At 41.4% G+C, this 23940-nt stretch overlaps 2 protein-coding genes across 2 annotated transcripts in view; one reads left to right on the forward strand and one right to left on the reverse strand.

Moving 5' to 3' along the window:
* The window catches only part of ogna (osteoglycin, paralog a), a 36257-nt gene extending 26722 nt beyond the window's left edge, over window positions 1–9535 (reverse strand). The window contains exons 1-2 of the mRNA XM_061728780.1: window positions 9432–9535; window positions 8134–8308 (exon numbers count right to left, since the gene is read on the reverse strand). Coding sequence (XP_061584764.1) covers window positions 8134–8308; window positions 9432–9535 — 279 coding nt within the window. The remainder of the gene's footprint in view (window positions 1–8133; window positions 8309–9431) is intronic.
* cenpp (centromere protein P) overlaps window positions 1–23940 on the forward strand; it is a 164746-nt gene that overhangs the window by 58815 nt on the left and 81991 nt on the right. The gene's annotated exons all lie outside the window — the stretch shown is intronic.

The following is a 23940-nucleotide window of genomic DNA, read 5'->3' on the forward strand; positions in this document are numbered from 1 at the left end:
TAAAAATTTTCAGTTAGGGGCTACTGTGCTCCTAGTGAAAAAAGTTAGTCTGGAGCCCTGACCCTATCACTTCAACATCCAAACACCCTATCACTCCAACATCCAAACACCCTATCACTCCAACATCCAAACACCCTATCACTCCAACACCCTATCACCCCAACATCCAAACACCCTATCACCCCAACACCCTATCACTCCAACACCCTATCACTCCAACATCCAAACACCCTATCACCCCAACATCCAAACACCCTATCACTCCAACATCCAAACACCCTATCACCCCAACATCCAAACACCCTATCACCCCAACATCCAAACACCCTATCACCCCAACATCCAAACACCCTATCACCCCAACATCCAAACACCCTATCACCCCAACATCCAAACACCCTATCACCCCAACATCCAAACACCCTATCACTCCAACACCCTATCACCCTATCACCCCAACATCCAAACACCCTATCACTCCAACACCCTATCACCCTATCACCCCAACATCCTATCACTCCAACATCCAAACACCCTAACCCAAGACACTGCCAGTATCCATCCGTCCGTCCGTCTGTCCATCCGTCCATCCATCCATCCATCCATCCATCCATCCATCCATCCATCCAGGAGTTTATCCCAGCTCTCCTTGGGGTAAAGGTAAGGCTTTACCCTGGCCAGGTTTATATCTTTCTGCCATCTGTAACCATGACAACAGTATGATGGAGCTTTTATAAACATTCACCTCCAATTTAACCTGATTACCAACCAGAGCCATTTCTACAATTATACTTACCCTACTATGACATATTTACTCCCGTGTGGTTGATCCCAGATGAAAGGTGGTGCTTTCGTTCCCAACATGTGTCTACAATGTATGCTGATAGATTGTATGACCTAGCAACGGTAACTAAGGGGCAGGACTTAGTGGTTAAACAGTTAAAGTCTGAGAGGACAGTTCTCTGAAGTGGCTCGGTGCTGCCGGTCCTTGTGTATCTAACGAACCGGGACTCGCTCCACCTCCAGATGCACCAGAAACCAAATATTTAGACGTTTCCCATCCAAGGGATATATGATCTACTTGAGTCTGTTTTAAAAATGAAAATGGAGGTGGAGCTACCAAATACGCTGCCAGAAGAGAAGAAGAAGAAACGGTTACTGAAATGATACTTCTGACCTATTATGCATTTTATTTTTTTATTTTATTTGCATTTTTTAGAAAATAAAAGGACAACAACAGAATGAAATAAACAACAAAACACATGCACAGAAAAGAAACAAACAAAAATTCAAAACATTATACATATATATCACTTTGTCAATACATATAAGATTTCATTCAGAGGATTCCTTATATTCACTACATGGACAGAAGTATAGACGTATTCGGAGACAAAACATACACAAAAATCATGTTATGGGTCATTAGGGCTATTGTTAACTCACCGAATTTTCACATCTTTCTTCAAAAATATAAACTTGATTTTTAAGTCTCATTGTTAATTTTTCCATTCCATATATTCCATTTACAAGATCCTTCCATTTAGAATTAATTAAATTATCATCCTTTAACCAATTTTTCTTGTAATTTGTTTAATTAATTCTACTCTTAAAACTAAAAACAAGTCTTTCCTCTTAATTTCTTTTGGTGTTTTTCCAAGTAATAACACCAGTAGATTTTTATCAAAAGAAATACCAAAAATATTCTCCAATTCTCTGACAGTTTTCCCAAACTGCACTTATAACTATACATGACCAAAATACATGACTGTGGTGTGCATTTTTAATAATTAAACTCACAGTTATGTGTTTTGATCAGCCTGTCATTGTGGGGGAAACCAGAGCAGGTTATGGCTGATAAACCGTTCAGTCCCACTTCTTCTGCAGCTCACTAACTCATCTGTAGTTGGACTTTTCAAATAGTCACATTCTTCCCCAGAAAGCTGCAGGATCTTTTCCAGCAGATTCTTTCTCTCTTTTTTTTGTCGGGGGGCGGCTTTACAATTTCAAATGAGATTATTCCTTGGCCTGAGTGTCTGTGAATCTGAGCCTCTTTCCCTTTAGAGAAAGCAAGTAGAACTTAAAAGGAACAGAGATGTTTAAAAAACCAAGATTCTGGTGAAAGTGTTTCTGTGAAAGGAATCAGTTTATGGAACAATCTTAACAAAGAAACCAAAGAATCCAAATCAAACCTTACATTCAAAAGAAGAATTAAAGCCAGTGTGTTAAGGAAATATAATGAAATATGTTAGTTAAGTTTGATTTACATACCCATTGTCATGAAAGATATAAACATAGTTTGTTGTTGTTGAATGGTATGAACTGAATTGTAACTTGGGAACTAAAAAGGAATGTGACTGTCTGTGTCGCCGGCAGATATTTTTTATTTTAGTTTTTTGTTTACTTTGTTGCTGTTTTTTAGTTTACGTTCTTTGTAAATTGATTTCTTTCCAAAAAGGGAAAAAGGGGAAGATTAAATAAGATTCTTCTTCTTTCTGCTCCATTTCACTCATAATTTAGGAACATTTGTGTTTATATTAAATTGTTTGTTGTTTTATTTTATCAATGAATGAAATAAAGAATAAAAAAATAAAAAATAAAAATAAAAAACTTTATTGTGGAGTTCGGAGTCCCAGTGCAGGAGAAGGTTTCTGTCCTCTAATTTACTGTAGAAGTGAGTTCTTTTCCTTCTGCCGGGTCTTGGGTTCTCGTACTGGCAACCCGCCGTGGAATCTGCTCCCCGGAGGACGAGCTGATGGCTAAAACAGAGCTAATACAGAGCTGAAACAGAGCTGAAACGGAGCTGAAACGGAGCTGAAACGGAGCTGAAACGGAGCTGAAACGGAGCTGAAACAGAGCTGAAACGGAGCTGAAACACGGAGCTGAAACGGAGCTAAATCGGAGCTAAAACAGAGCTAAAGCAGAGCAGTGCAGCCTCCGGCGGGAGCTACAAACGGCAGGTCTGAAGCCTCACCGGCGGGCAAGGTCGTTTCCCCCCAAACCCCCCGTGACACGCGTTTGTTAAAGAGATAAAACCCAACGAGCTGATTTTCAGCTTTGAAGGCCGGCTGAGACGCTGCCAGTGCCGCCGTCGTCGCAGTCCAGATGCAGAGCAGATGTTGGGGGAGGAGGAAGGAGGGCCGAGATATGAAGCTTGTTGTTGCACGTAGGACTTAACCAGCTCGTGCTGAAGTCCTGGAACCACTGTAGGTGCCGGGTCCGGCCCACGGTTCCAATTATCCCCCAGAAAGCCCGGGATAACGGCAGAATCTGGTCCTGGTTTGGGTCTGGGAGCTAATCTGCATGCAGAGTCATGTTTACTCTCCCCGCGATGTTTGATTTTAGTCTAACTCAATCTTTGGACGTCAGGGATTTTTTTTTTAAACAATATTTGTATTAATTTTTCACTTTTTACAAGTAAAGAATGGATACATAAGCCAGATTTAAGGTTCTGGGTTAAACCAACGCAGAGCCTACGCCGTTGCCGTGGCGCTGTTGCCGTGGCGCCGCTGCCGTGGCGCCGTTGCCGTGGCGCCGTTGCCGTGACGCCGTTGCCGTGACGCCGTTGCCGTGACGCCGTTGCCGTGACGCCGTGACGCCGTGACGCCGTCGTGAACCTTCGGACTTCTCCGTCACTCCATTTCTCCGCGGTGCAAAAACCCCAAGAGCACTAGTTGATACTTTGTTTAGCTTCCGGCTTTTCCGGTCACAGTGAATCAAAGAGATAAGGACAACTATTGTGCAAAAAAACAAAACAACCCAAAAAGAAAATAAAAGAGCCCTGAAAGTTCACAACTGATTCACGAACCGGAACCGGAAATGCGTTGCTACCAAGCAAACCAATCACAGCCCTCTCGGTCTGTGTTGGGTCTGCGTCGCCTCGACGCGTAGTTACATTTTTTGGGAGGTGCACGTCAGGCTACGGCGTAGCTACGGAGAGACTCCCGTGTAGCCGCGTACCCTACGGCGTAGGTTTAACGCAGAACCATAATTCAGCCTATAGTCTGATCCACAGAAATAACCAGCAAAACAGGCAAACAAACAAACAACAAAAAAAAATAAAAAATTAAAGCTGCAAGCAGCGATGAACGGGCTCTCGCATCCCACGTTCAGGCTGCAGTGGAAGCGCTTGTATGACTTGCATGTAGATTCTTCAGGCCTGGACATTTAGCGGATGAAACCACCCACGACTCTCTATATCAAACCATTCAAAAGTTATGGCAGGAAGTAGGAACTATCAAATATGGACCAATCAGAAGAAGGGGCGGGGCTTATTCAGGCCAATGAAGGTCAAGTACTCAAAACCGAGTCCGATGACACCACCCACGACTCTTTATGTCAAACCATTCAAAAGTTATAGCAGAAAGTAGGAACTATCAAATATGGGCCAATCAGATGAAGAGGGTTTTGCGCTTTTTGGTGTCTATCGTCGCCACGGTAACGCTTTTGACTGAGAAAAGTAATGCCCATCGTCGCAGGATGGAGACGAACATTTTGATGTATAACACACTTGGGTGCACGTTACGGTTCGGGTCGTATTAACTACCGAAGGAATGGCATAAATTGCGCCAAAATGACACGATTCATTCAAAATGGCCGACTTCCTGTTGGGTTTCGGCCATGGCACCAAGAGACTTTTCATTAAGTTGCGACATGATACAGGTGTGTACCGATTTTCGTACATGTACGTCAAACCATGACCAAAAACAATGAGTTAGGCTACCAATTTCTATCTTGCATTTAAGGCAAGGCAAGTTTACTTATATAGCACAATTAAAAGTTATTTTATTGTGGTTCGCCCCGTGTTTTTGTTGTTTACATGTCTCAAATCTTTGCTTCTGTGAGGGTCTCTCAAAAAAAAATTGAGATTAAGGGTGATGGCCAAATGCAGATAATACTGGGGTCCTTGACATGCCAGTTTGAGATCTAAATATGTTGTTATAATGTTATTGAATGCACTGTATTTTTTATTTGTTGCATTGATTGACTGAATGTGCCTATATTTTCAACACTGTGCCTAGTTTTATGTTTTACACTATGCAATACGTTTTACACTGTACAATAGGTTTTTATACAGAACTTTGTATTTTTTTCTTTATCCTTTTGAAGAAAAAAAAGTCTTTGACAGATCACCTGTTTTGGCGTATTTGTTACAAGGTGGTGGTGGTGTGTGAGGAGGTTTATGTGAGGGGGTATATGTGAGGTGGTATATGTGAGGGGGTATATGTGAGGGGGTGTGGTCCAACTTTCTAATTGCGGGGTAAAGGGGAGGTAATTATCAGACGTTTTGCCAATTGTTCAAATCTTTATAATTATAATCTACAATTACCAGGTGATATTATGGAAACAACACACGCTTTCTTTTACAGTCCAGTTTCACTTTAATTACTGAGTAAAAGCCAGGTAAAAATTTCTGTACTTATTGGGTAAATACTTAGTAAATAGAATTACTAGGCAAGTTACTACAAGGTAAGTACCTGCCAATTGCCAGGTAAAACATGGTAACTATCAGGTTAATTACAAGGTCAATAGTGTCATTTACACCCTCGGGGGTACCTGCACCAATCCATTGATAATACATAAATCAATAATGAATGGGTAAATACCCGGTAGTTATCCATGAAATGTATAGTAAATACAAGGTAACTACATGGTCATTGAAGTGTAATTAGCTGGTAACTACCTCAAATATAGGATATTATTTCCTGGTAGTTTGCAGAAAAATACTTAGTAATTACCTGGTACTTACTTAGAAATAATTCATGTAATTTCAGAGTAATTACATGGTAAATTGACTGGTAGTTACTAGGGGTGTAACGGTATTTGTATTCGTCCCGTCCCGTCACGGTACGGGCGTCACGGTTCGGTGCACGCAGTCATACGGCGAATACGTCTGACTGAGTTAAAAAAAATAAATAAAAATCAATCATCGTTTTTTTTCCCCCTTATAAATATCAACAATCACGTTCCATTACAGACCTTAATGTGTGCTAGTCTGTGCATATCAATAAATATATGTGCAATTCATATATCATCATAAATTGTAGGCTATAATAACGATAAAATGTTCTAATTCTTAATTTACAACTGTCCTGAACGCATCGGGGCCGTGAAACAACACGGATTGGGTGTAAAGCCTGATTTATGGTTCTGCGTTAAATCGACGCAGAGCATACGCCGTAGGGTACGGCGCAGTCTACGGCGAGGTTATGCGGCGACGCGCAACCTTCGCCGTAGGCGCTGCGTTGGTGTAACGCGGTACCATAAATCAGCCTTAACAGTCACAGCAAATTTGCCGTGAAGGAGATTAGCGCTAAAGTTTAAAAGAGGACTAAATTTGTACTAAGTGTTGAATGTTACCCCGTTTTCCACGTTACCTGGATTATTTTGGGTTATGGAAGAGTCAACTACCGTTGGTGAGTGAGTGTAACCTTCTTAAATAATTTCTTTATCAGAATGTTGTTCTTGACCAGCTGCCTATTTTAATGAGCTTGTGTTGTTGTGAACGAGACCGCCGAGTCTATTCTCTGTTATAGAGCTCAGAAATGATGTTATAGACCGCTGTGTCTATATCTATCTAAATAGATTGTGTAATTTAGACCAGTTATGTTTTTTTTGTATTTAAATTGTATCAAAGATGGAACTGAGTCAGTCCGTGACTATCTGAATTTTCAGCGCCGTGTGATTGACAGCTGTCAGACCTGTGTGTGTGTGTGTGTGTGTGTGTGTGTGTGTGTGTGTGTGTGTGTGTGTGTGTGTGTGTGTGTGTGTGTGTGTGTGTGTGTGTGTGTGTGTGTGTGTGTGTGTGTGTGTGTGTGTGTGTGTGTGTGTGTGTGTGTGTGTGTGTGTGTGTGTGTGTGTGTGTGTGTGTGGCTCACTAAAAGTGAGAATAAATGTAGTTTGATGGGTAGGATGATGTTGTTGAACGTTAAAATGACTATCATAAGGCCCATGGAGAATGCTCCGCCCCCAGACGGCTCTGCCCATATACAGCAGTAGAGGAGCCCGGGTTCAAGTATTTATTAAAAGTGCTCGAGCTCGTTACAATGTCCCATCCCGCGCCCACATAAACCAGTCCGTGGTAAAATTAAAAACACTAATGCACAAGTTAAATGTTTTATTCTATTTATTTTACACTTGAATAAGAGATGCTTTTTAGTTTTGTAGACAATTGAACAAACTTTAACTTTCAAATGCTATGATCAAAATAAAGGAAGAAAAAACCCGTCTTATACATTTGGGACTTTTTGTATTTTTTTTTCTGTTGTACCGAACCCGTACCGAACCGTGACCCCTAAACCGAGGTACGTACCGAACCGTGACTTGTGTGTACCGTGACACCCCTAGTAGTTACCAATATTAACCTAGTAAATACCTGTAATTTCCCTCATAGTTCCCATCTAATGTCTTTGTAATTACCTAGTAATGTTTAGTTTAAACAATCAGGTATTTACCATGTAATTACATGGTAAATACACATAATTACATGGTACAACAAAATATATAATAATTACCTAGTACTTACTGGGTAATTACCCGGTAGTTACCATGTAATTACCTTGTAAATACAAGGTACTACTAGGTAATTACAGTATAATTACCATGGTATTACCTGGTTATTACTGTACTGTAAAAGAAAGGGTGACTGCACAATTCAACACAAGGTAATTCAAAGTGCTTTACATCAACATTAAAAGCGGCAAGACACAAACAGTAATTAACAAATAAAATGAAATAAAATTATGAGAAAAGAAAGTAAAATAATAAAAAGTTGCTGAAAACTAAAGGCAGTGGAGTACCGCAGGTACACATAACATTCGCGTTTTTTTTAGAAAGTATTTAATTTAAGAGTAGGTTTAAATACCAAATAAATGAAATAAAATTATAAGAAAAGAGGTAAAATAATAAAAAGCACAAGTTGTCAAAAATAAGGGCAGTAGAGTCCAGAAGGTAAGTATTTAATTTAGGAGTATGCTTCAGTAAACAGTCCTGTTTTTAGGCCTGATTTAAGGCACGTGGGTGAGAGAGTATGACTGAAGTGATGGACGTCAGGAATTTAAGCCTCGTTTCTACTTTTTTGGCCTGTTTCTGCCCCAGAATCCATCAGAACCGTTTGGTTCTGCCGTCTCGGACTCTGTTTCCTCTGTTTCCCCTTGGAGGTCCTCTGAGCCTGGAAGCTCTTTCCTCCCCGACACCTCGGCCCCCCGGTGGGGGTTTCCCCCCCGACACCTCGGCCCCCCAGTGGGGGGTTTCCATCTCTCCGTAGAAGGATGGCTGGCCGGGTTTAACGTGTCGTTGCTGTTCACAGCTTGAAGGCGTTAATGACCCTGAACGTAAAGATCCTGGAGCTGGAGAGAGAAAAGCAAACAGTTGTTTAACTTCCCCTGGTCGGGTTTTACGTGTTGGTTTTATCCGCAGACCGTATTATTATATATTATTATAACGATTCTGATCAAATATCCTCGTTTCAGGAATTGGTACCAACATCCGTACAAACGAGGGCTAGCAGAGCTGGGACTGAGAAGTCCCAACCGGTCGCTCGCTGTCTTTGTTCACTTCCTAAACTGTGTTCATAGGTCCAAACGCCAGGCTAGTGTAGCCAGCTGACCGCTTGCTAAACTGGCCACTGGCTAAACTAGCCACTGGCTAAGCTGGCTAAACTGGCCACTGGCTAAACTAGCCACTGGCTAAACTGGCCACTGGCTAAACTGCCTAAGCTGGCCGCTGGCCAAACTGGCTAAGCTGGCTAAACTAGCCACTGGCTAAACTGGCCACTGGCTAAACTAGCCACTGGCTAAACTGGCCACTGGCTAAACTGGCCACTGGCTAAACTGGCCACTGGCTAAGCTGGCTAAACTAGCCACTGGCTAAACTAGCCACTGGCTAAACTGGCCACTGGCTAAACTGGCCACTGGCTAAACTGGCCACTGGCTAAGCTGGCTAAACTAGCCACTGGCTAAGCCGGCTGAACTGGCCACTGGCTAAGCCGGCTAAGCTGGCCACTGGCTAAACTGTCCACTGGCTAAGCTGGCTAAACTAGCCACTGGCTAAGCTGGCTAAACTAGCCACTGGCTAAGCCGGCTGAACTGGCCACTGGCTAACCCGGCCGCGACTAAATTGGTTAAGCTGGCTAAGATGGCTAAACTAGTGTTGAGGAATAATATAAAATCCAGTTCAGAAATCTGCTTTGGTGTAGTGAGTTTTATTCAGTAGCCGGCGGTGAGCGGACCAAACGCACTGCATGGCTGGGTTGGTGTGCCGACCACAAATGGTTTGACAACAGGACTTTTATACAGCAAGTGGCCCGCAGGCCGCCAGTTGAATATCCCTGGTCAAAGGTGTTTGGACGGTTGATTGTTGTCGTTACTTGAAGACAAATGACGCAGCGCTGATGGACAGAGATTTGACTCCAAATGAAAGCAGCTCCAGACCTTCTGAAGGTCTTCAGGACGACGTCCACGGACTCTTGTCCAACACCTGGAGATGCGGCTGCTTTCCCTGAAACATCTGTTATTCTTGATCCTACACGACACATTTTTGTGGGACGTCTTAAATCAAAACTCCGACTCTGATCGGGGGAATGTTTAATTTCAGATCCGTGAAGATGGAAACCTTCTGGACGGGGCCGGTGTCTCTGTTCCTCCTCATCAGGCGTATTTATTTGCCTTGTTCCCCGTCCTGGTTCTGCCAGAGTCGGGCCTCCCAGAGTCCACATTCTGGTCTCCTCTGGTTCTGAGCAGCTATCGGCTCTAATTAAACTGTCAGAGGGACATGGTTGTTTGGACCGGGCCGACGGCTGCACATGTGGAGAACATTATCTGGGCCTGGGCCCCGTTGGTGTTGGAGAGCTGCTCAGACCCGTGATGACTACTGGACCTGAAGTCCCAGCATTCCCGGCATTCCTCCTCTCCCAGACGGAAGATCAGGGCCAGTGAAGCGTTAAGACTTTTTCACGTTTAACTCCCGTCGGCAGCCCTCGGTGTTTCTCCGAAATGAGGGTCTTTTTTCCCCCTAAACGTGCCCCAAAAGTCACCAAATTTTGCACCAAGCCAGGCCTGGCGATAAATTTGATATTTAATGGTTTGCATTAATGGGCGTGGCCTAATGGCTCAACAGCGCCCCCTAGAAAACTTTGTGCCTCAAGCCCCACAATACGGTTTGACGTACATGCACGAAAATCGGTACACACCTGTATCATGTCACAACTTAAAGAAAAGTCTCTTGGCGCCATGGCCGAAACCGAACAGGAAGTCGGACATTTTGAATTAATCGTGTAATTTTGGCGCAATTTATGTCATTTCTTCAACCGTTAATACGGCCCGAACTGTAACGTGCAGCCAGGTGTGTTATACATCAAAATGTGCGTCTCCATCCTGCGGCATTACTTTTCTCAGTCATAAACGTTACCTGGGTGATGATAGACGCCAAAAAGCGCGCCCCCCCTTCATCTGATTGGTCCATATTTGATAGTTCCTACTTTCTGCCATAACTTTTGAATGATTTGACATAAAGACTTGTGGGTGGTGTCATCGGACTCAGTATTGAGTCCTTGAACAAATTAGCCCCGCCTCTTCTTCTGATTGGTCCATATTTGATAGTTCCTACTTACTGCCATAACTTTTGAATGCTTTGATATCATTAATATCATTTGATATCATTTGAAATCATTGACTTGAGAAAATAAAATCAGGCCTATGGGGCGTGACATGGTTGACCCAGTTTCCCCAGTATGAGGTGAATTTCTTCCATCCATACCTTTTTAAAGTCGGCTCTCCTGTGATAACCATTTCCTTGTAAGAGTCTTTTTACCGGCCACTAGCAGGATATTCATTAAATGTGTATCTCTTTATGGCCAGTCCTGAGGTTTGTGTCCAAAAACTAGGGATGTCCCGATCAGGTTTTTTTGCCCCCGAGTCCGAGTCCGAGTCCGAGTCCTTTGATTTTGAGGACTTGCCGATACCGAGTCCCGATCCGATACTTTTATAAAACAATAAAAAATGAAGAAGACAAAAGAAAATTATGCAGGATGACCCTTTTATTATATTTTAACATGTGTACTGTAAACTGAGCACATAGGAGGTAGGCAGCTTGAACATTCTTAAGTCAGTATAAAAATATTTTCTTTTCTTTTTCTTTTTTTTTTTTTTTTTTTTTAGCATAGGGCTGCTTCAGCTTCAAAACAAACAGGCGTGCTCTGCGCGCATGCGGTGTATGGCTGCCGCTCCGAGCCCACTACTCCACATGTGCGTTGATTTATGGTCCCGCGTCACACCAACGCAGAGCCTTCCGCGACGCGGAACCATAATGTCGGCGCCGCAGCTCCGCTTCAGTCCTGGGGCCTCATCTATAAAGCTTGCTTGCGCAGAAAAAGCGCCTGAAAGTTGCGGAAGCCACCATCTACGCAAAGCCTCGGATCTAAAAAGAAAAAACTAACCGATGGCTGCCGCTCCAAGGGTCCAGGGTCTGGCGTAGGGTGCGCGTCGCCGCGAACCCTACGCTGTAGACTCTGCGTCGGTGCGACGCGGAACCATAAATCAACGCACACGTGGATGTCGGCGCCAGTGAGTATTTTCACCAGACATTTTGACGGAGAGATTATAAAATACCGGACTTCGGCATATTTTACCGGACAAAGTCCGGCAATTACCGGACAACGGAAACCCTGATATATATATATCCGATTCCTGATCGGCTCATAACGTCCGAGTCCGGATCGAGTCTGCCCCGATTTCCGATCACGTGATCGGATCGGGACAACTCTACCAAAAACCATGGTCTTACTCTTGAGGGATATTTCACATTTGAAGATTTCCTGCAGGGCTTTGTGTATCTCTTTCCAGTGATTCTTCATGACAGGGCCATCCCAGAAAACACGGTCATTTGCATTTTGATTCCCACAGTTTCTCCAGCAGACAGGAGTTATTATCGTAATGAGACTTCTGGGAGGGAGTAATAAAATACCTCATCACACTTTTCCATCCAAGCTCCCTCCACTTCTGTGAGCTGGTGCAGGTCCATTGATACCTCCATATCATTGTCCATTCTTCCTCCCATCCCATTTTATTTTAATCCGTCTGAGGGTTTAAAACGGGGATTAATCCGCCGTCTTCGCCGTGTCAGATGTGCTTTTATGACCTTCGTTGGTCAGAAGATGCAGGATGTGACCGGAGTTTGATTCCAGTTGGACCTCCGTTCCTCGAGCTGCTGGACGTGTTAATGCAGCCGTTTACAGAGAATCAGACGGTGGAGCTTCTTCCCGACAGTTGGGGGTTCCACTTCCACCTGAGAAGTAGGAGGATGTGGCTGCCGGTGCTCAAGGGTTCGGCTCAGAAGCTTAGTTCAACTTCAAGTTTATTTATGAAGCACTTTAAAAACAACAGCTAGACAAGCGAAAGGAAAATAGAGGATCTGCATTGATGTCATTTCCCATTTGGTACAGTTACCCCAAGAACCAGTGGTCCATGGACATTAATATTTGGTACAGTTACCAAGAACCAGTGGTCCATGGACATTAACATTTGGTACAGTTACCAAGAACCAGTGGTCCATGGACATTAATATTTGGTACAGTTACCAAGAACCAGTGGTCCATGGACATTAACATTTGGTACAGTTACCAAGAACCAGTGGTCCATGGACATTAATATTTGGTACAGTTACCAAGAACCAGTGGTCCATGGACATTAATATTTGGTACAGTTACCAAGAACCAGTGGTCCATGGACATTAATATTTGGTACAGTTACCAAGAACCAGTGGTCCATGGACATTAATATTTGGTACAGTTACCAAGAACCAGTGGTCCATGGACATTAATATTTGGTACAGTTACCAAGAACCAGAGGTCCATGGACATTAATATTTGGTACAGTTACCCCAAGAACCAGTGGTCCATGGACATTAATATTTGGTACAGTTACCAAGAACCAGAGGTCCATGGACATTAATATTTGGTACAGTTACCAAGAACCAGTGGTCCATGGACATTAATATTTGGTACAGTTACCCCAAGAACCAGTGGTCCATGGACATTAATATTTGGTACAGTTACCAAGAACCAGTGGTCCATGGACATTAATATTTGGTACAGTTACCAAGAACCAGTGATCCATGGACATTAATATTTGGTACAGTTACCCCAAGAACCAGTGGTCCATGGACATTAATATTTAGTACAGTTACCAAGAACCAGTGGTCCATGGACATTAATATTTGGTACAGTTACCTCAAGAACCAGTGGTCCATGGACATTAATATTTAGTACAGTTACCAAGAACCAGTGGTCCATGGACATTAATATTTGGTACAGTTACCAAGAACCAGTGGTCCATGGACATTAATATTTGGTACAGTTACCAAGAACCAGTGGTCCATGGACATTAATATTTGGTACAGTTACCAAGAACCAGTTGTCCATGGACATTAATATTTGGTACAGTTACCTCAAGAACCAGTGGTCCATGGACATTAATATTTAGTACAGTTACCAAGAACCAGTGGTCCATGGACATTAATATTTGGTACAGTTACCAAGAACCAGTGGTCCATGGACATTAATATTTGGTACAGTTACCAAGAACCAGTGGCCCATGGACATTAATATTTGGCCACCAATCCAGTTTCCTGATATTTATATCTACTTAATTTCTAAGCCGGGGAAGCAAACACGAAGCAAAGCTTGAAGACTTACAAAAGTCTTGACGATTGGTCCGACTTTAATGCAGGATTTGTTGGTGAAATTAAAGTGATGAGGACACCGAACTTTAGGATTTGACCGTTTAACGTTAGCTACCCAAAAATCCAACATTACCTGATACGAAATGGGAACCACAAATCCACGTTTCGGTGCCTGGAATCCAGTTGTTTCTGTGAATTGCAGTGATCCATTTGTCTCTCTTAAGCTTATTTTTCGGCAGTCTGTAAAACAATAACTCCGATTTCTTGCTGAGTTCAGTCGATCGCACAACAGCTCTTTCCCATTTTAGATGTTTTTCAGTTCAAACTGAAAGTTTACTCTGCCACTCAGTCTTTCTGACACTCAGTCTTTCTGACACTCAGTGGGTGAAACCCGCTGTGAAGTTTCATTTGTGACGTCATGCACATTCCCTCTATAAATATGGTGGGAGTTTGACGCGTTAGCGCCGTTCTTTTTCTACTGCTGCTAAAGCGCTGAATCCTGAAGCTCCAGAGCCGTTTGTCGTGTTATTTTCATCTGATGGATGCTCCGTGTTTTTCCAGGTCATCTACGATATTTTCCTGTGTGGTTAAAGCCCTGTGTGTTTTGTTTTTCTGAGGCAGGGGGATTCTGGGAAGTTCCCATGTTAATGCAATCATGTATGTTTAATGGTACATTGCGGTTTGTGAATGTTTCCTTGGAGCTACAGTAATTATGATGAGGAGAACACCAGCGTCTCCTCCGTCTGTACAGTCTTTATTGGGCTGCTCGTTTCTGCGTCTGCTGCTTCACTTCTGAGCTGCTGACGTCCCGCGCGTCGGCTAACGAGGAATAACAACGACATTACGCTCCCTGATTAGACTTTCTGGGAGCAGTTTAATCTGGAGACTGATTTTTATTTATTTTCTTTGAGTTTCTCCTCGTTGTGATGATTGAAATCTCCCCTGAATTTATTTAGTCTTTACTTCCAGCTGCACCGACGCCCTCAGACCTCCGACAAAACTACAGAGTACCACAAACCAGTACAGTATAATAGTGTACAATATAATATAATACTATAGAGCATGGTACAATACTATAGTTCAGGATAATACTACAGAGTATAGTGCAATACAATGGTGTATAGTGCAGTATAATACTATACAGTATAGTACAATACTATAAAGTATAGTGCAGTGTAATATTATGGAAGATAGTGAGTAAATAAGTTAAAATGGTTATTCCTTCTGTTGATCTCAGGATAAATGCAGACGTCGTTGTTGTTGATTTCCAGGACTAACTTTGGTCCAGAACAGGAAATAACTCCACAGATGAGTTTCTGGGTCTCCAGTGTTTTTCTGAAGCTGCAGATGTTCTGGTCCTGCTGGACCCACGCTGCTATTGGCCGGTCCTGCTGGACCCACGCTGCGCTGCTATTGGCCGGTCCGTGTTCGGGGGGCGGGGCACAAGTTTTTAGAAAGTAAGGGCAGTAGATCCAGCAGGTACACCACATTCTTACAAAGGCAAAAAAACGAAATTTTGACTTTTTTCTCAACATTTCGATTTTTTTCTCGAAATTGTATTTCAACATTGATCTCGACATTTTGACTTTTTTCTAAGAATTTCAACTTCACGAAATTTTGACTTTTTTCTCAACATTTCAAATTTATTCACGAAATTTTGACTTTATTCTCGACATTTCGACTTTTTTCTCGAAATTGTATTTCAACATTAATCTCGTCATTTCGACTTTTTTCTCGACATTTTGACTTTTTTCTCGACATTTCAACTTTATTCACGAAATTTTGACTTTATTCTCAACATTTCGACTTTTTTCTGAAGTGCATAATGAAAAACAAATCTTCCTCCTGTAAAACGTGTCTTCAGCTGGATAAACACTCCCAGTGCATCCTGGGACGTGGGCTCCACCCACCACCTCTGCAGAAGCACATCTGTCCCGTCAAACATCTGGACGTCTGTTTATTTAATCCCACACTCATTCAGGCCAGATCTCTCCCAAGAACATTCACAAGTATTTGTTTAAATAAACCCAACAAGAAGCTCTCTGCGTTACTGCAGAGAAGTTTCCACGCGTTTCCACCAAGCTATTTAAAGGAATTTGAGGAAATTATGCAACGAGATGGAAAAGTTCCAGCACCTTGAGATGTTTTTCTGCATTTAGTTCTCAGGTGAATCTGTGAAACCTGAAGAGGATCTAAATCACTAAATCTGCCTGTTAGCACCTGAAAAACCACCTGAAAAACCACCTGAAAAACCACCTGAAAAACACTGATGGAATGAAGGGGTTTCTGTTTAAACAAGGCAAGTTTATCTGTGTAGAACAATTCAACACAAGGTCATTCAAAGTGCTTTACATCAACATTAAAAGCAGCAAGACACAATTAAACAGTAAATAACAAATAAAATGAAATATAATGATAAGAAAAGAGGTAAAATAATAGAAAGCACAAGTTTTTAGAAAGTAAAGGCAGTAGATCCAGCAGGTACATCTCATTCTTACAATGGCAAAAAAAAAACGAAATCTTGACTTTCTTCTCGAAATTTCAACTTTATTCACGAAATTTTGACTTTTTTCTCGACATTTCGACTTTTTTCTCGAAATTGTATTTCAACATTGATTTCGACATTTAGACTTTTTTCTCAACATTTCAATTTTATTTATGAAAATTTGACTTTTTTCTAAACATTTCAACTTTATTCACGGAATTTTGACTTTTTTCTTGACATTTCAACTTTATTCATGAAATTTTGACTTTTTTCTCGACATTTACACTTTTTTCTGAAGTGCATAATGAAAAAAAAATATTCCTCCTCTGAAATATTACTTTTATTTTTCTCCTGCGTCGCCCTAATACTCTTCTGTAAGAAGGGGAAATGCAAATCATTCCTTCTTCTTGTGGAGTATGAATGATAATAAGAATTAAACTCAAAATAATGATGAAAAAACCTGGGTAAAGTGAACGGAGAGACTTTCTACATCAGGATTCCTGTTTGAAACTTCAACATGGTGGATTGTGAGTATTTGTGACTCGTCCAGGTTTTTCCAGCCAGACGGCTCTTGGCTCGTCGTCTCCTGTCCGTCCCGTCCGTCCCGTCCGTCCCGTCAGTCCTTCCCTGCAGAAGCTGCTGGGATTCTCTCTCAGAACAAACAGGCCTCTGACTCTCGGCCCGTAAACATTTTAATTCCACTGGCTTCGTCTGAGCGTTGGCTCGGCCCGTGATGTGTGTGCGGCTCTTTTTGGACGGCCTCTTTTCTGCTGACTGAGCTCTGAGAGCCTGAGCGTCCGACTTTCCTCCAAGTTTTTTGTGAGTTTGTGCGCCGTGATCTTGGCAGGTTGGCGGTTTGATTCCTGTGGAAGCATCTGCAGCCGTCTGGGCCGGTTCTGGGCTTCGTTAGCCGCCTGGACGTGTTGGCAGCCGCCGCCGATGGCTTTGCCACGAAACTAAAAAAACCTGCATGTGCTTGTTGAGAGCCGCTCCAACTCAGCAGGACCAGCTCTGCTGCTTTTGTTCCTGGATTTATACGATATAAATCTATAAAAGAGACTTAAAAAGGCTCTCAGCTGGACCTTAGAGGGTTTTATCTTCAGCATTTTTCAAGGTATACATGAAACCACAAACACAGAACTTCAAACCCCTCCCCAACCCGCCCAGAGAGAGAGAAAAAGAGGTAAATGAATAAAAAAAGGAATGAAAACATAAATAATTAAAGCTGCAAGCAGCGATGAACGGTCCTCCACCCTTGTGCACGTTCAGGCTGCAGTGGAAGCTTGTATGACTTCATGTAGATTCTTCAGTCCTGGACATTTAGTGGATGAAACCACCCACGACTCTCTATGTCAAACCATTCAAAAGTTACAGCAGAAAGTAGGAACTATCAGATATCGACCAATCAGAAGAAGGGGCGGGGCTAATTTGCACCAATTATGTTCAAAGACTCAATACCGAGTCCGATGACACCACCCACGAGTCTTTATGTCAAACCATTCAAAATTTATGGCAGAAAGTAGGAATGATCAAATATGGGCCAACCAGATGAAGGGGGGGGGGCGGCGCTTTTTGGCGTCTAGCGTCGCCACGGTAACGCTTTTGACTGAGAAAAGTAATGCGCATCGTTGCAGGATGGAGACGCACATTTTAATGTATAACACACCTGGGTGCACGTTACGGTTCGGGCCGTATTAACTGCTGAAGGAATGGTATAAATTGCGCCAAAATTACACGATTAATTCAAAATGGCCGACTTCCTGTTGGGGAGAGTATTAAAGTTGTGTGTAGCATTGTACATTGCCCTGGTACGTACGAATTAAAAGCGTAAGAAAAACACTAAAAACAATAAAAAACAGATAATTAACATTAAAACAAACTACACAAGTTTAAGGGTGCTTTCACCCCTGTGGCCCGTTTGTTTTGTTCCGATTCAGGGGCTGAATCGATACAGTTGTTCCGTTTCTCGTTTGTGGGGTTTGTGTTCACAAGGCAAACGTCTGTACCGTTTCAAAGCTGATAACAAATTCCATGTGCTAACCAGCTGCTCTCTGATTGGTCAAATGAACGCGGAAGGAATTTCCTCTTCCGCACCCCGGGATAAACAACACGCCCCTTTCAGCGCAGTGCAGACCGCAGCCGTGGGCTTTAGGCTGATTTATGGTTCCGCGTTACACCAACGTAGAGCCTACGGCGTAAAGTATGGCGTAGGCTCTACGTCGATTTAACGCGGAACCATAAATCAGGCTTATGCGCTCGGCGCAGAGCGGAGCCCGGCAGCGGACGAGAGGCCGCTGCCGCAGCCGGGTTTGCGCTGCTGTTCAATTTCATACAATGTTTAATTTGTGCCGTGCTGGGACAACATCTCGGCACGTCCAATAGGAGAGAAGGTGGGGGAGGCTGCACCGACTCTTCTCCTAGCGCCGGTCGCACATACACAATGAATGGAGTTGTATCGGTTGCTGTGTGGATTATGTTCTCACTACAAATAAAAAAAATTAACCGTTTCAGGTCTGGAATGGAATCGGGCCGAGACCACCTCTCCTAGGTGATCTCGGAACGCTTGTTTTGTACCGTTTCAGAGCGCGATTGTTGTGTTCACATGTACCAAACGTTCCGATCTTTAGGGGGAAACGTTCCCTGTTCCGGTACAACTGCTTGAAACGGTACAGGTGTGAAAGCACCCTTAGATACGACCCTCCGACCCGGTTATCTGGTCCTTTAGCTGCATCTGCAGTGCTGTGTCTTATTTCTAGTTAAAAGGTCTCAATTTTAGTCAAAACAAATTTCATTACACTTAAAACAAGACTCATCACTGGAAAAAACAACAATTTTCACCTGTTTCAAGTAGATTTTCACTTAAAATAAGTAGAAAAATCTGCCAGTGGAACAAGATTTTTTTGCTTGTAATGAGAAGATAAATCTTGTTCCACTGGCAGATTTTTCTACTTATTTCAAGTGAAAATTTACTTGAAACAGGTGAAAATTGTCAAATAAGTTATTTTTCCGGTAATGACTCTTATTTTAAGTGTAATGAGATTTAATGAGACACTTTAACTAGAAATAAGACAAATATTCCTGGTAAGATTTAGAGTTTTTGCAGTGTGGTCCAGCTGAGCCCACATGTCCAGGTCTAAAGTGCTTCTGCAACTGTTTTCCAGCCCGAGCTTCTTTTAAACGTCTGTAACTCGTCTCCACATGTCTTTATTTATAGGGACAGGAACCCGGTCCACCTCTCTAGCCGTCTGGTGATCCAATCATCTCCGGGGGGGCGATACTGCCGTACCGCGGGGGTCACTTACTGTTTCCATCCTGCACTGGAGGGAAAGGGAGCTCAAACCAGATCTGGGAATTAAAACCGTTGGATATGTTTGTCTGAGTTTGTCTCACTGGGACTCTGACGATAAGCTCAAGAACTCACCAGTCATTAAGGCCACGTTTCCACACAGCCGGGTATTTACACAAACTGACATTTCCCCCTCTACGTTTAGAAAAATCCCATCATTTCCAGGAACCTGCATAAATATCTGTTAAGGCGCTATGATCAGCCAAACCTACAGGGGGCAGTGTAACGAGAAGATAAAGTCATGCTAGCCAATCAGAATCCTGGAAAAAAACATCAACAAATGACACGAGTAACTTCCAGTTACTTCCAAGATGAAGCAGAGTCTTTCCTTTGGAGTGACAGAGAAGTGGAGTTACTTATCGACATTTCAACTTTTTTCTCAACATTTTGACTTTTCTCTCGACATTTTTACTTTTTTTTTCAACATTTCGATTTTTTTTCTCGACATTTCATCTTTTTTCACAATAATTCGACTCTTTTCTTGAATTTTTTTCTCAAAATTTCGACTTTTCTTGAATTTTTTCTCAAAATTTCAACTTTTTTCTCGACCTTTTTCTCAAAATTTCAACTTCTCAAAATTTCAACTTTTTGCTTCAAATTTCAATTTTTTTCTCGACTTTTTTCCTAAAATTTCGACTATTTTCTCAAAAATTTCAACTTTTTTTCTAAAAAATTTCAACTTTTTTCTCGACTTTTTTCTCAAAATTTCAACTTTTTTCTCAAAATTTCGACTCTTTTCTCAAAATTTCGACTCTTTTCTCAAAATTTCGACTTATTTCTCAAAATTTCTCAAAAACGGATATTTCCCCCTCTACGTTTTGAAAAATACCATCATTTCCAGGAACCTGCCTAAATAGCTTTTAAGGTGCTATGAGCAGCCAAACCTACAGGGGGCAGTGTAACGAGAAGATAAAGTCATGCTAGCCAATCAGAATCCTGGAAAAAAACATCAACAAATGACACGAGTAACTTCCAGTTACTTCCAAGATGAACCAGAGTCTTTCGTTTGGAGTGACAGAGAAGTGGAGTTACTTTTAAGTGTGACTTTAGAATATAAAACAGGTAAAATACAAGAAAATATTGAAGGTTACAAACTAATTGTAAACACAGGAGTCACTCATGACGCTGGTGACGTTTCTGTCTCATAATGTGACGTTCTGAAGCCTAAATGTCCGTTTCTCTCCGTTTACAAGCAAACGTGAAGACGGAGTTTTCAGAAATGATGGTTTTTGATGACTTTGAGCTTCGTTTTAGTTTTTTACGAACGGCCAAAACGCATGAAAACACTGTTTTTGCTACGTGTAAACGAGGCTTCAGTTTTTCTTCTTTTCTTCTTTCTTCTTTATTTCATTCATTAAAAGAAAAACAAAACAGTTCGACTTTATATAGTCCGTGGGCTCAAATGTGTGGCTTCAATAGTCTTGTGCTTTGAGCTCATATGTGTGGCCTCCAGGCTTCAAGAAATCACCTGTGCATGTGATGGAGGAATGCACAGTGCATGTAGGGGGCGTGGCCTCAATAGCCCTGCAGTAAGCAATGTGCTGTGTGCATGTGATTGAGGAGTGTACTTGCATTAAATCTGGTTGTTTTAGCCAAGACTATGCTACAATATATTTCCCCCAACTATATTTAAGTTCCCTGTTAAGGGCCAACCTTCAATTCTGTAAATTTCGTATTTATTCCCGTTAATTCCCGTTAATTCCCATATATTCCCGTTAATTCCCATATATTCCCGTTAATTCCCATGGAAAGTTTCCAACTTTGAAAATTCCCGGAATTTTGCAACCCTAATTACAACAAATCTCTTTCCTTGAATGAAAGGGAACAGAAAGAAGACTAAGCTTATTTTATCTGTCCCTTTTTCCTAAGAAATCAAATTTCAATTAATGTAATAATACAAAAAAAATGAAAATACAAATTATGCAATTTAAAAAATAACACTTTCCAATAAACGTAATTAAAACAAAAAAAAACTACAACAAAGTTATAAAACAACAGAAAATAACTGTCGTCTAACACATATAGTCGTATTCTTTTTATATATATATATATTTTTTAATTAACATTATTTCTCATTACAGCATGTTTGTGCATCAAGTAATACAAGTTTGTGCAAATAATACCTGTTTTATAATTTAAGAAAAATTAAAAACAGAAGAAAAAATAAATAAAATCAACAAAATAGGAAATATAAAATGAACAAATAAAAAATTGCATGTTCATATGAGAACACATGCCAGCATATGCTTCCAAGAAAAAAGCAAAAAGACAAATAATAAAATAATTCTGAACACAATAAGGAAACACATCTAATACACATGCAGACAGGATAACAATGAGTCGTATTCTTTTTTTGATTTAGAGAAAGAAAAAAAAGACAAAATATGCTAAAAAGAGAGAGAGGAAAAGAAAACCCACCTAACTTAAAAATTATCATGATATTTCTTCATCAAACTGGCTTTTATTATTCTTTTAAATGTCATGTTTGATTTGGATTCTTTGGCTTCTGTATCCAGATTGTTCCATAAACTGATACTTTTACAGAAACACAACGTTCCATTAATTCTGTCCTGAATTTTGTTTTCTTTTAAAGATTTTAAAGATGTTTTGGAAAACACTTGAGCACAGCTCCTCCTGGAAAGTAAATGTGAATTAGATTTATACTTGAGTGGGCTTGAATTAGTCAGGGTTGTTGAGTGATTGCTGAGGTTTTTCCGGGTTTCCAATCAGAGCCGGGTCTTAATGACTCTACCATGAGCTGCTGCAGGTTTAACTCCCTCCTGCCTCTGCCTGGCTCCAGGGTTCATGTCTCAACTTTAATAATACTAATAATACCGCAGTCCCAGCAGACGGGGCTCCTGTAACGGGATTTAGTCTTATTTTATCTTTACAAACAAGACAGTTTGATTGATAGTTGATTCATCCATCAAGACTGGATTAAACAGTGACTACATTTACATGCAGTCAAAATTCGGGTTATTGCTAATATTCCGGTTACTGAAACATTCAGAATAATGTGTTTCCATGCGTGAGCAAACAGGGTTATCCCTGTTTACATGGTAATTAATCATTCAGGATATCTGAATCAAACCAGCGACGCACGGAGAACGTGATGACGCAATTCCCGTCATTTCCACTTCTTCTTCCTGTATCCAAATTCAAAACAAATGCTGCTTCATACAACTTTTCTCTCTCCTTCTTGTAAATCTGTCTATCCCGGTACTTTCTACTAGGGATGGGCGATATATCGAGATTTTAATATATATCAATATATTTTCAAACGCGATATGGGACGAGACAATATCGTTTATATCGATTTAAAAAAAAAAAAAAAAAAAATGGATTTTGATATAGCTTATTTTGTGGCAAATTGACTTGAATGTTTTATTTGAGATTTGCACAAATGTTTTGTTATTTGCACAACTGTCAACCTCAGTGGAAAAGTCTGCCTGTTACTGTCTACATTGTAATAATTGCACAGTGTATTTGAATTTAATTGTTATGCAGGAAAGGGATATTTGTTTTATTTTATTCAAGAAGCATTTTTATTCTATATATGCAGGCAGTTTATTTTTATTTCATGTGTTTTATACATGTTGATATTGTGCAGACCTCTGTTAATAAAGGAACCTGTGTGACGTTTGGCACGAGGCTTTGTATTAAAACTGACTGTTTTTTTAAGGGATTGCCTCAGAAAAGATGACGCTAACAGAGATGCTAACAGAGATGCTAACAGAGATGCTATGCTATAATGCTTTGGGGGAAACCCCAATTATGGCACAGAAAAAATATCGAGATATCGAGTGTCGCCATTCAGCTAGAAAATATCCAGATATGACTTTTGGTCCATATCGCCCAGCCCTACTTTCTACCGTCTCCAAATGTTCACATCCTTCATTACATTTATGAAGTGATTAGTCTCCTCCTGGTCTTGGTTTCTCCGTGTTTATAAGAACTTCCTGGACTCAAAAGACCAGGATTCCTTGTGAACAGAACATGTGCAGAAAACAGATTCCTGTTCCGTTTGATGGGGATATTCCGTTTGGCGTTTACATGACCCAATATTCAGGTTTTAAAAGGAGTAACCCAGGGGTCATATTGGGGTTTTTAAAAACCGGAATATGAGCAAATTCAGGTTATTCAAAGGGGTTATTGGTGTTTACATGGCCGTGCAAATTCGGGCTATTGCTAATATTCAGGTTTTAAAGGGTTATTGATGCTGGAAACACAGTCAGTGAATAAAGTGCTTGCGTGACGGAGTTAAAGTGTGAGCTGTGCGGGAGCAGCGGAGGGATTTGTCGGTTGGTTTAACTCCGTGTCAGAGCAGATTGGCTCCTGTGAAGCTGCAGAACCCGTGACTTCAGCCTCGGCTGCAGATGATGATGCTGCCTGACGGCCGAGAGGCTGGAAAACAAGGAAAGGTCAAAGCTGT

Source organism: Cololabis saira, chromosome 8 (genome assembly GCF_033807715.1).
Source record: "Cololabis saira isolate AMF1-May2022 chromosome 8, fColSai1.1, whole genome shotgun sequence".
Taxonomy (NCBI): domain Eukaryota; kingdom Metazoa; phylum Chordata; class Actinopteri; order Beloniformes; family Belonidae; genus Cololabis; species Cololabis saira.